The sequence below is a fragment of the Cricetulus griseus genome, assembly GCF_003668045.3.
Source record: "Cricetulus griseus strain 17A/GY chromosome 1 unlocalized genomic scaffold, alternate assembly CriGri-PICRH-1.0 chr1_0, whole genome shotgun sequence".
NCBI classification, from domain to species: Eukaryota; Metazoa; Chordata; class Mammalia; order Rodentia; family Cricetidae; genus Cricetulus; species Cricetulus griseus.
In genome coordinates, this window is record NW_023276806.1 from 74,561,135 (window position 1) to 74,574,857 (window position 13,723).

Below are 13,723 nucleotides of genomic sequence, written 5' to 3' on the forward strand. Positions count from 1 at the left end.
CCTCAAGCATTAATAAGCTAAAAATTAAATGATAATGAATCTCTACATCTCTCTCCATCACCAGGATCTTATACTGAATTGTGCAATTACACTCTCTGAACTTGTGGGGCATAATCATTACTCCATTAATTCTGACTACTTAAGATTTTCTATAAGCATATGTCCTAGTTTGCTTGTCCATTTCTGTAATTAAATGCTGACCAAAGTCAGGCAGTGGTGGTGCATGCCTTTAATCCCAGCACTAGGGAGGCAGAGGCAGGTGGATCTCTGTGAGTTTGAGACCAGCTTGGTCTAAAAGAGCTAGTTCCAGGACAGCCTCCAAAGCTGCAGAGAAACCTTGTCTCGAAAAATCAAACAAACAAACCAAAAAAATGCTGACCAAAACAACTTGGGGAGAAAAGTGTTTAATTGGTCTATAGGTTGCAGTCCATCATTGAGGAAAGTCAAGGAAGGAACTTGAGGCTTAAAGCAGAAACCATGGAGGAATGCTGCTTACTGGCTTGCTTCCCCTAGCTTTCTCTGCAAGCTTTCTTGCACGGCCCAGTGCCACCTTCCCGTAGCAATTGTTAGTCAAGAAAATGTGATATGCCCACAGATATGCTCACTGCCCAAAATGATGAAGGCAATTTCCTCAACTGAGGTTCCCTCTTCCTAAACATGTAAAGTTGAAAGCCAAGATTAGCATCCTTACTCTAAAATGAAATTTTCTAGACTATGTAAATCATGCCTCCCACAACACAAAAGGGACAAAATTTCTATTAATATCTAGGAATTGTCTTTAAAGTGTAAGCCTCCGTTCATCTTATTTAACTATTCTACAGTAAAATAGCACTTCATTAGAAAAAAAGATATGACTTTAAAATACTAGAAAAATTATAGATGGGCAGAATATAATGTGTATAAACTTATTCTACAAATATTTATTGACTAGTTAACATCCACTGGGCATTATATCATGGACTGTGAAAATTTTAAAAACAGGATACACATGTCTATAAACCGAGTAAATGTGTAGGTGGTCTGAGTCTGAGCATTTCACCTAGAATAATGTTAACTTACAGTATTTTGCCACATTGTCCTTCACAAAAAAATTATTATTTTATTATTTTGTGGATAACACGTTCTTTTGACTATTCCTTGGTATTTTTTAGCAATCTAGAAGGAATAGAGATAACAAATATCCAACAAAGGATGTTTAGGCCTCTTGTGAATCTCACTCACATGTAAGTAGATGTTTTCTCATTGTTCACCTTGATTTCAAACTTTATGTCCCCACATGTATTGTGATAATACACCCATACTAAATGTAAATGAAATATTAATAATTTCTAGCAATTTGCCTCTTCATGCTTAGTATTTGTGTTCCTCTTCCAGACTGTATGTTGCAATGTTAACCCCTAGTATTATTTAAAGTTGCAGCCTTGAAAAAGCAATTGGCTTCTGAAAGCAGAGCAGAGCACTAATGTCTTTTTTAAACAGATTGAAAACTAGAGGGGATGGTGCATGCCTTCAGTCCCAACATTTGGGAGGCAGAGACAGGTGGATCTCTGAGTCTATATGGCGAGTTCTAACCTAGTCAGGGCTTCATAGTGAAACCCTGTCTCAAAACTAAAATGAAGTGGAGAAAGACTGGAGCTAGTTCTGGGTTTGATGGGTTCCCAGCAAGTGGCAGGAGGGAGAGAGGGAGGTGTGCTGGGGAGATAGCTCAGTTGGGGAGCGTGCCTGCTGTGAAGACATGAGTTCACCAGCACCCATGGAAGCCTAGAGCCATGTGGACCTGTAACCAAAGTACTTGATGCGGTCAGAGACAAAGATTGCTGGGGCATGCTAGCTCTGGGTTCAGTTTTGTCTCTAGGGAGTAATAAGGAGAGTGACAGAGGGAAACTTCCTAACTTCTTATGTCTCTACCATGAATGTACATACAACAGAGAGGAAAAAATATTGCAATTAAAAGTATCAAACTTTAGGAAAGAAAAACGAAGAAGGGCGGGAGGAAGGGAGGGAGGAAGGGGGAAGGAAGGAAGAAAAGAAGGAAGGCAGAGGAAGGAAGGATGGAGTGAGAAAGGAAAGGGGGAGGAAGGAAGGAGGAAGTTGGGAAGGAAGGAAGTTGGGAAGGGAGGGAGGGAGGAGAGTGGGAGGAAGGAAGGAAGGAAGGAAGGAAGGAAGGAAGGAAGGAAGGAAGGACAGATCTCTCCTGCACCATGTACCCTGTGAGGATACAGGAAGAATGTTTCAGGAAGCAGCACTTCACCAGACACTGGCTCCTTGACCTTGAACTCCCCATGGTGGAGAACAGAGAAGTAAATGTTCATTATTCAAGCTCCCAGGCTCTGGGGTTTTTCAACAGGCTAAATGGTCTACAACATTAGTAGTTAATTATTAACTATAAAAGCTTGACATTAGGTAGGTGGATTTTTAGTTTTCTACACTACGATAAAATTTTATGGAAAAAAATCCAAATACCAAGAAACACAAATATGAGAGGGTCTACTCAGCCTTACAAGACACTCTCATCTCTGATACCATTCACGGGTGCTAATTTTATCCAACAAACTAGTGATGCATAATTTTTATGTAAGTGCCACCAGGTGAAGAAATAAGAATATATATATATATATAATATATATATATATATATATCAACATAAAACAATCACAAATAGGGCTGGGGAGATGGCTCAGCAGGTAAAAGTGTCTGAGTTCAGATCCTTGGGACCCAATTACAAGGGAAAGTGGCATGTGGTCTATAATCTCAGCACTACTCCCGTGAGCTGGGAGACAGAGACAGGAGAATCCACCCTGAAGCCTGGGAGCCAGATAACCTGGAGTATAAAATGTAGCAACAAACCAGAGAGATTCTGCCTCAAAAACTAGGTGGTAGGTCAGGACCAACACCTGAAGCCATTCTCTCACCTACACACATCATGGCACACATGAGTCTTCACTCAGTCAGGTATATACATACATCTTACACACAACACACACACACACACACACACACACACACACACACACACATATATATATATATATATATATATATATATATTCATTTGTAGCTATTTATTTCTACTTTTAAGTATTATATATGATATATATTTATATGTTATACACTAATATATAATCTAAATATATAATACATAAACACATATTTTAAAAATTAAAAATAATTCTTGGTACAAACTAATGAAGGTGGGAGAAATCATCCCTAGTGAAAATTGTCCCTAATATTGGAGTATGGCTGGAGCAAGTGCATGGATGAAATGGTAAATTCTATGCAGTGTGTCTTATTTTGCATTGGTTATAAACTTTATAAATACTTTGAGTGAAGATCATAGCAAGTACTAGACTGCTCTTCACACTGGTAATTTTCAATGATTTAGAAGTACAATGATTTAGTCAGCCACACTGCAATCTTTCTTGCACTATAAGTCTAACACAGGACAATATTTCATTCCCATGACTTCTCAGAGACAAGGCTTTTTTTATAGGCTTCTTTGCTAGCTCACAGAATAACAATCTGACCAAGAAAAACTGAGTTTATTGGAAGAAACTGGTGTAGCTCACAAAATCTAGAAATAACTAAAAGCAGAACCTGAATTGGGCAGGGATCATGGGAATTAGAATTGAACAGTGATCTTAGCCAAATCCTGCTGAAATAAGCCATTCACACGCCATCAACAAGGCTCAGGGCTCCTTGAAAGACATTTGCCTGCCCTGGCCTAGTGGGGGGGTGGTCCACTGTACATCCAGCATGAGTCCTGTGCCTGGAGAATGGCTTCCCTCAGAAGAAATCAAGACACTATTGCTAAAAGATGAGTCTGGGCTAAGCAGCCAAACTAGCAAACAAGTATCTGCTGAGGTTATGTTAATGAAAACAGTTCACCCCAGACACTTAAAACAAGAAGAAGCATCATGTCCTTCCTTATATTTTGCTACCCCATCATGGCTCACGGAGAAATGCAAACAACCAGCTGGATATGCCAGCAGCTGACCTTGCCCTTGTCAAGGCACAAAATGACCATCTGCCATGTATCATTTACTACTGTAACTTTTTACACTATAGAGATAATTTCTTTTTTGCCACCACTCTTTGCCTGTGAGGCAGACTGACACAGTCTGAATTCTAATCTCTACTATTACTAGAAATTTTTCTATCAAATACTTTTTCTCCATTGAAGAGAATTGTCTCCTATTATAGTGATGCTAACCTAATCTCATGGAGTTCATCAGAGAATTTATTTCTGGATGTCTAAAAAAAATGCACAACAACCATTCTTGTTTATCTGGGTTATGTCTTTATCAAAGTGGGTATCTATAGATGAATGACTTCCCTCAACATTTTTTAAGATTTATTTATTTATTATGAATACAATGTTCTGCCTGCATGTATCTCTGATGGTTGTGCGCCACCATGTGGTTTCTGGGAATTGAACTTAGGACCTCTAGAAGACCAGCTAGTGCTCTTAACCATGGAGCCATCTCTCCAGCCCTTCATTCAACATTTAATTCTTCATTGTGTTTCAGAATCTATTGAGTGATAGATATGCTAAGTAGTTATTGATAATAACTCTATATAATATTATATTATAACTTCTGTAACAAAAAAGCTGTGGAAGCAGCAAGGAGAAAGCACTTATTTCCCCCCAAGAGCCAAGCGGTAAGATCAGCTGTGGCAAAGCTATGGTTACAAGAGCTTCCTAATCGTGTGTTTATATGGACTCAATTCTGGAAACAGCCACTGAAAGCTCCTTTGGATAAGTTTCTTCTGATGTTCACAAGCTAACCAATTATGCATATGCTAAGACATGTCTAACATGGATTCATTACATGTGTTTTAAGTTCTTATCCACACATTCTTTTACTGTAAGGTCAAGTGAATAAGAATTAAATTTTGAACTTCAGAATCATGAGGGATTGGTAAGGAATGTTTTCTATTCCACTGAATCTTACATGATCACATTTTCTACTGAGAACATGTTAAAAACAAATATCAACGATGTTTAACTTAATGTTAAACATATGCTCTAATTTTGTCTTCTCTATGTACATCAGATATTTTAAGAAGTTTCAGTACTGTGGATATGCACCACATGTGCGCAGCTGTAAGCCCAACACCGATGGGATTTCATCTTTTGAGAACCTCTTGGCAAGCATCATCCAGAGAGTCTTTGTGTGGGTTGTGTCTGCAGTCACGTGCTTTGGAAACATTTTTGTCATTTGTATGCGACCATACATCAGGTCTGAGAACAAGCTGCACGCCTTGTCCATCATTTCTCTGTGCTGTGAGTATTTCCTGGTTAAAGAGGAACCAGGTTTGAAATGGGCAAAATCATCGCTATGAAGAAATAAATTCTGTGGGGCTGAAGAGATGGCTCAGTGGTAAAGAGCGTACACTGCTCTTGCAGAAGGCCCAGGTTGGGCTCCCAGCACCCATGTGTAGTGGCTCATAACAGCTTGTAACTTCAGCTCTAGGGACTTCAACACCTCTGGCCTCCAAAAATGTAAATAGGGAAATGTTTCCAGATAGTATTAATTTTTTTAAGTTTTAAAAATGTGATTGTAAAGTATTATGTTAAATGGCCAACTTTACTACTCCAGACACTGTTCAAAGCCCTAGTCTAATAATTTTTTTTCATTGCAAGCTATGCTATAAGAGAAATAGAACTTAACAAAATGTTTACAATTTTGTATGGTTAGCTAAAAATTTCTCAGTCAAGTTCAATTTCTCTACTTAAGGCAAGAGGATAACGGCTTTGTTTAAAAATTAGGGTCAATGCTTAGAAAGGAAAAATTAGTTTTCTCCAATGGTGTCTCACGGGGTATATTAACCACATTTCAGAGAAAGCTCCATGCAGGAATAGTTGGCCAACACAAAGCAAACACAGTGGTCATTTTGTAGACCTTTTCCCCATATTGTTTTGTTTTGGCATTATTTTTTGTCTTACTGTTCTTTTGCTCATATATTTTGGGTTGCGTTGAGTTTTTGTGTGGTGTTTCTTGGGGGGGGGTTGCTTGTTTAAAAACACAGAAAGGGAAGGGAGTTAGGGTCTAGAGCAGTTAAGGGAGGGGAGAGCATAAATAGAATCTCTTGTGTAAAAATATTTTCAATTTAAAAAAGCATTTCAAAAAATTAGTATCAGCCTTATTATTTCTACAAGATGTGATTTTAAGGACTTAGGATAGACTATTGAAATGGTAAAAAAAATTCTCAGTTTTTACTTGAAAAGAAAATAATGTCAGAGAACATGATATATATTTATGAAAATGTCATAATGACCAAAATACATTGAAATTCTCAAATAATTATTATTAATATTAATATTAAATTATTGCAATAAAAAGAAAATACATAATGAAGACCATTGTTTTATATGATAAATATACACTAATAAAAAACATTTAAAAGGCAAAAATGCTATGAAGTGTACATACTGAGTGCTAATTAATTTCAAATATAAGAACCTAAAAAGAGACAGAAAAATATAAATATGGAAGAGAGTCAAGAAAAAGCATACTGCCTAGGTGAGCTCAGGTCACTAGCCCTCCTAAATTGTTTTGGCTAAAAGCTATTCATGATTATGCATATCTCCTAAATTTATAGACGTCAAAACTCGTAGTCATTATCAGCAAAACTTCTGGATTAATGTCTCCAGGTTTTAGGTGATACTCTTAGCTTGCTGAGCTGGGAGAACTTCAGTGGAAGAGTGGAACCAAATAATGTCCTCCCTGTCTAAGTCCATAACTGAATGTACTGAACAACCCATTTTATTGATTTGTTTTATCCTGCCAAGTGATGGGGCTAGATGAGACCAAAATAGAGAGGTTCTCTCATCTTATAGACTGACACTGTAAGGAAGACAGAGAGATGATCGTATAATTAACTATAGTCTATTCTTTTTAATGTTTTTATTTTAATTTTAAGTGTGTGTGTGTGTGTGTGTGTGTGTGTGTGTGTGTGTGTGTGTGTGTGTTTGTGTATATGTATGAGTTTTCAAGGAGGCCAGAGGCATCTGATCCCCTGGAGTTGGAGCTACAGGTAGTTAGTTGTAAATTGATTGGCATATTTCTGGGAGTCAAACTCACATCATGTACAAGAACGGTACCCACTCCTAATTGCTTACCGTCTCTCCAGCCCCTAAGAGTCTTCTGTGACAGTGGTTAAAGAAGAGGTTAGTGGGTTTTCATCCAAGTTAGAGATTTGCATGGTACTGGGGGCTGAAGCCAGGGATTCTTCACTGATGCTAAACAAGCATTCTGTTGCCAAGCTACATAACCAACCTATGAATTCTGAAGAGAGCAAAATGTGTCTCCTCTTAATAGCAAAGAAATGTTTTGTGTAAAGATAAGCATACTTTGTGTTTCTCTGAACCTGTAAACTTTGGATTCTTGTAGGTGCTGACTGCCTAATGGGAGTATATTTATTTGTCATCGGAGCCTTTGACCTCAAGTTTCGGGGAGAGTACAACAAATATGCCCAGCCGTGGAAGGAGAGTGCTCATTGTCAGTTCATGGGGTCTCTGGCCATTCTGTCCACAGAAGTATCCGTTTTACTTTTAACATTTCTGACGCTGGAAAAATACATCTGCATTGTGTATCCTTTCCGGTGTTTAAGGCCCCGGAAGAGCAGAACGATCACAACTCTGACTTTCATCTGGGTTATTGGGTTTGTAGTGGCCTTTGCTCCACTCAGCCATAAGGGATTCTTCAAAAACTACTATGGTGCCAACGGAGTGTGCTTTCCTCTCCATTCAGAAGACTCGGGAAATACTGGAGCCCAGATTTATTCAGTGGTGATTTTTCTCGGTAAGAACAACCTTCCTGTCTTCCAACTCTCACTAGAGGAGTTCACAATAGGAAACTCATTTATGCCTTCTACTGTTTATGAACTTTTGTCCTCCTAACCTGCAGCTGGCTATAGGAGTGAACACAATCTGGCAATCAGAATACCCAAGGAGAATTCTTTTCCTCTATTACTTAACCACAAGAGACGATCCGTAATCCATAAGGTCAAGATATCTTTATTGAGATAAATACCAGCCAAACGCAAGCTGGAGCGTGCCTAGGGCAGCCCAGCAGCGAGGCCAGGGAGAAGGGGCTGCCAGGTGCTCTGCAGCCCCATGCTAAGTCATCTTGACGTCACCTTGACCATGCCTGTCTATTTACTATTGTTTCAAATTCCTATGTACAGCATACATACCTTTGGCTTCACCACATCTGTGAAACTCTTCTAAACCAAAAAAAAAAAAAATCTCAAAGAACAGCACAAGGTTTTTAGAATATGAGGAAACATGATTAATATCAGAGAAAAATGATCCATGATATTTATCAAATTTATTTAATATGCTAATTAATGAACCAGGATATTTATCAAATTTATTTAATATGCTAATTTACAATTAAACATATCATCCTTTGTTACTTCAACAACATTTCTGGGTCAAAAGAATTCATGACTTCTGTGTGCCTTAGTAATTCTGAGAAGAGGAAATCAGAAAAAAAAGACTGCATTAAAAGTTAGACGTAATGGTACACATTGGGTTTTTGGTGGTGGTGGTATCTTTTATATTTTTATTGAAAATAGATATTTTATATAATATATTCTGATTATGGTACCCTCCAGCTTCCCTCCCTCCCTACCCACCCAAACTCAAACCCTTTCTTGCTCTTTCCATAGAAAACAGACTTCAAATACTACTAATAATAATAATATTGAATAAAACTAAACCTGAATAGAAGAAAATAAACAAGTGAAGAGAAAAAAAATCCAAAGAAAACAAGCAAGAGTCGGGTGGTGGTGACACACACCTTTAATCCCAGCACTCAGGAGGCAGGTAGTTCTACAGAAGGAGTTCCAGGACAGCCAGGGATACACAGAGAGACCCTGTCTCAAAAACCACAAAAAGAAAGAAAGAAACATAAAATGCACAAGAAACCCGTATAGATGCAGAGACACCCATATTCGTACACAGAGAAATCCCATAAAAACAGGGTGTTTGCCATCCCCACTGGCAATGACAATCCTTCCACCTCCACTTCCACAGTTTCCTGCACCTCGAGGAAATAAATTTGATGGAGATGTCCCATTTAGCACTGAGCGTCCTCAGGTCTCTCCTCTGCATGCTGTCCAATTGTGGGTCTCTGTATTTGCTCCCATCTACTGCAAGAAGAAACTTCTCTGATGAAGGCTGAGCAAGGCACTGATTTATGAGTACACTAGAATATCATTAGGAGTCATTTTATTGTTACAGTTCTTTAACAGAATAGCAATATTTGTTTTTCCCTTTAAGTCCCTGGCCTATCTGGTCTCAGGTCCTTGGCCACCTGAGCAGTGTTGTGCATGGGTTCCATGGCTGGTTATTCTCACAATTTTGTGCCACTATTGCACCAGAGTATCTTGCAGTCAGGTCACCATTGTAGATTGTAAGGTTTGTAGCTTGATTGATGTTTATCTTTCTCCTCTGGTAGTGAGCAGGGTGGCCTCTACTACCATGAATACTCGTCAGTAGGAGGTGAAGGCTCTAGGTAGGCACTAGCACGATTTCTCTGTGTTCAAGGAGATATGTAAGTGTAGTCTTTGGTGATAGGCCCTTACCTTCAGTTTGTGGAGAACAACCAAGAAATAGTCTTAGCAACAGCCTGGGTTGTTTGGGCTTTCTGTGGAGCTCCTTTGACCAACAACTCAACTAGATGTAACCTGTTGTTGGCACTGGAGGTTTCATTTGACAGTGAAAGATGTCCAACTGGGGCTTTCTCTCCCCCATTATTTGGTGATTCCATTTAGATATTTTTCATATATATATATATATATATATTATATATATATATATTTAAAATCCTCTACTGTAGTAGGTTTCCATATGACCCCACACTTAATGCTATGAACTTGCCTTTTAGATTTGCCTTCATTGTGTGCCATAGGTTTGGATATGTTGTGTTTTTATTTTCATTCAATTCTAGAAAGGTTTTAATTTCTTTCTTCTGTATTGACCCATTTTTCACTCAAGGGTGAGATGTTCAGTTTCCATGAGTTTGTAAGCTTTCTGTTATTTCTGTGTTCTTGATGTCCATCTTTAATCTGTGGTGGTGAGATAGAATTCAGGGAATTTTTTCAATTTTCTTATATCTTTTGAGACTTGCTTTTTTCAAGAATGTGGTCAGTTTCAGAGAAAGTTCCATGAGCTGCTGAGAAGAATTAATCTTTTGTGCTTGGGTAAAGTGTTCTGTAAATATAGGTTAGGTCCATTTGATTTATGACATAATTTAGCTCTAGCATTTCTCTGTTTAGTTTTTGTCTGGATGACCTATCCGGTGGTGAGAGTGGGGTACTGATGTCACCTATTAGCACTGTATAGGGGTCAATACTTGATTTTAGCTATAATATGGTTTCTTTTGTGAACTTGTTTTTATGCATAGATGTTTAGAATGGCAATGTCTTCTTGGAGGATCTTTCCTTTGATGAGAATGTAATGTCCTTCTCTAGCTCTTTTGATTAGCTTTGGTTTGAAGTCTGTTTTGTTGGATATTGAAATGGCTATACCAGCTTGCTTCATGGGTTTAGTTGCTTGGAATACCTTTTTCCACACTTTGTCTTGAGGCAATATCTATCCTTGATGTTCAAGTGTGTTTCTTGGATGCAGCAGAATGATGGATCCTGTTTTTGTTTTTTTAATCCAATATGTTACTCTGCATCTTTTTATTGAGGGAATTGAGACCATTGATGTTGAAAGCTACCAATGAGCAGTGTTTGTTCATTCCTGTTATTTTGATGTTATGGTGTGGGGTTTTCCCCCTCTTTTGATTTGCTGGTCTGGGATCATTAATTCCTTATGTTTTCTTGGGAGTGGTTACTCTTCCAGTTGAAGTTTTCCTTCTAGTGCCTTCTCCAGAGGCAGATTTGTAGATAAATAAATTTGCTTTTATTGTGGAGTGTTTTCCTTCATCTGTTGTGATTGAAAGTTTTGCTGGGTATAGTAATCTGGGATGGCATCTGTGGTCATCTCTTAGTTCGTAAAACATCCATTTATGCCCTTCTGGCTTTTAGAGTCTCCACCTAGGTATTGATCTCAGTCTTGTCTGTGATGGGTGAGTGCTCCATTCCTTGGTTTCTGTTGTCCTCTCTGGACCTTAGGAAGAGTGTGGTAGCTGTGGGTTGCCTTCTAGGGAGTGCTTTTGAGTCCCTGTCGGGTGTGGCCACTGGGAGTACCAGGTTAAATGTATTTTTTAGGTTTGAGAACTGACATAAAGGAAGGGATATGGGCTGTAAGGGAGATGGAACTGAAAAGGTCTACAAGAGGGAGGAAAGTTGGGTCTGCTGCAAGGTTTGAAGGAATTACCAGAGAGTGGAATCAGTGGGGGAGGACAGGCCCTTGCAGGTTGTCTGCTACAGAACTGGGGATGAGACTAGGGAATTGGAATTGAAGGACAGAAAGGAGAATGAAGATTGATTCTCAGTGGCCAGTATGTTCCCAGGTAGAGAGTGCTCTGAGTATTGGTGGGTGACACAAAGGGATGGGGTGAAGGAGGAAGGCTGGGTCCAGAGGATCTGCAGGGTCCCTGGGGAATGGAGGCAGACCTGTGAGTGGTCTGTGACAGCAATGGGAATGAGACCTTGGAAGGAGGCCTGGCACGCATTTGTAATCTGAGGCAGGAGGACTGTAAGTTAGTGTCCAGCCTAGGCTTCCTAGTCCAGTTGAAGGCTAGTCTGAACTCTACAGTAAGGCCCTGTCACAAAGTGAATGTGTGAATAAATAAATAAGTACCACTTTATGGGCTCTGTGGTCTTTAAAAGTCTAAGGCATGTTTTATCTGTTCTTCCTAAGAGAATGCTAACATACACTATCAATATTCTTCATGGTCTACACAGGTATTAACCTGGTGGCATTTATCATCATCGTGTTCTCCTATGGCAGCATGTTTTACAGTGTCCATCAGAGTGCCATAACAGCAGCTGAAATACAGAAGCAAGTCAAGAGGGAGATGATCCTCGCCAAGCGCTTTTTCTTGATTGTGTTCACTGACGCATTATGCTGGATTCCCATTTTTATTCTGAAATTTCTTTCACTGCTTCAGGTGGAAATACCAGGTACAATCTTTTCCTGGAAAGAATAAATCTGCGCAGTGTTATTCTAAGAAAGACAACACTTTTTTTTTTTTTTTTTTTTTGGTTTTTCAACTCCCTCTTGGCACTCACTCTAGCTGAGAGATCTGCCTGCCTCTGCCTCCCGAGTGCTGGGATTAAAGGCGTGTACTACCAATGCCTGGCTGACAACACTCTTAACACTTAACTTGTTTCAAGAATTACTGGTCAGAATAATGGAGACTCTGACTCCATCATCAAGGAAGTACTTCCTGAGAGAAACTGTTCAGTTCTTTCCATAAATGTTTAGTGCCACAAAAAGCAAAGAGCAATGGTCAAAATAAATGGTATGCAGTGCTGAAACTGGTTGCCTGCCTAAGATGACCATGAAGAAAAACAAGCTGAAGTAGTTACCAAACCATGAATTCATTTTTTTTAGAACATAAGAAATGTTCCTCCCCTACAATACATCTGGTAGAGAACACTGCTCCAGAGTATGATATAATAGAAAACAACACAGGCTTTTAAAATAGTGTACATCACATGCATCACAGTGGCTGTTATGTTGAGAGAGAGAAAATATGAATATGTTGGTGAGGAGGAGAAATTTGACACTGTGCATTGACAGCAGGACTTGAACACAGTGTGGGTATAGTGAAAAAGTATGTCAGCAAGTGCAAAATATTAGATATAGAATTGCCATACGTTCCAGTCATCCCACTTCTGAATAAAAATCCATGAGAATTGAAAGCCAAAACTAAAACAGATAAACTGCACACCTATGTTCACAGCAGCATTAGTCACAATAGCCCAAAGCAAGAAGCAGCACAGTGTCTACAGACACACAGATGTATCAAAAATACACATGGGTCATTATTCAGCTTTATAAAGAAAGGAAGTTTTTTTTTTTTTTTTTTTTTTTTTTTACATTTATGTCGTGTGTGTGTGTGTGTGTGTGTGTGTGTGTACACACATGTGGAAGTCAGGGGACAATCTTCTGGAGCCAATTCTCCCCTTTCACCATGTGGGCATCCAACTCAGGTTATCAGGCTTGGTAGCAAGAACCTCTACCCACTGAGCCTTCTCATCATCCCTCAGAAGGAAATTCTGGCACATGCTACATGATACATGAGTCTTGAAAGTGTCATGTTGAGTAAATAACCCTGACACAAAAGGTGCATGTGTTTTATGATTCATCTTACATAAGACTCGTGGAATAGTCAATTTCATAGACAAAGCATAGGGACTGGGAAGGGGAGCATGGGAGGTGTCATGGGAAGATGAGAACACTGAGGCTGTCAGCAGTGAGGGATGCTCAACAATGTAGCTGTACTTAGTGCCACAGAGCTGCACATTTTAAAAAAAAGGTTAAAGTGCACATTTTATGTCACACACATCTTATCACAAAAATATGCAAGTATCCCTTGCTGACTGCATATGCATTTTTTATATTTATATATGTGCAACTTATTTTGTTTGATCCCATAGGTGGTGATAATAGAATCTGACAGGTTATGAAGGATCAGAGGGACAATAGCATCAGTTCCATCATAACAAAAGCCTGAGTATTTGGTAGTTCTATATATGCAAAGGTGATTTTTAAGACAGGTTTAGAAGTGCTATAGCGATGCTCAGCTCAGCAGGA

At 39.0% G+C, this 13,723-nt stretch overlaps 1 protein-coding gene across 6 annotated transcripts in view; it reads left to right on the plus strand.

The window, feature by feature from the left end:
• Rxfp1 (relaxin family peptide receptor 1) overlaps positions 1-13,723 on the plus strand; it is a 119,575-nt gene that overhangs the window by 101,746 nt on the left and 4,106 nt on the right. For 4 of the 6 annotated variants that reach the window (XM_027392908.2, XM_027392911.2, XM_027392912.2 and 1 more), the window contains 4 exons: positions 1,152-1,223; positions 5,055-5,284; positions 7,395-7,805; positions 11,866-12,084. In XM_027392908.2, coding sequence (XP_027248709.1) covers positions 1,152-1,223; positions 5,055-5,284; positions 7,395-7,805; positions 11,866-12,084 — 932 coding nt within the window. The remainder of the gene's footprint in view (positions 1-1,151; positions 1,224-5,054; positions 5,285-7,394; positions 7,806-11,865; positions 12,085-13,723) is intronic. The other 2 variants (XM_027392910.2, XM_027392909.2) reach the window with 2 other exon arrangements.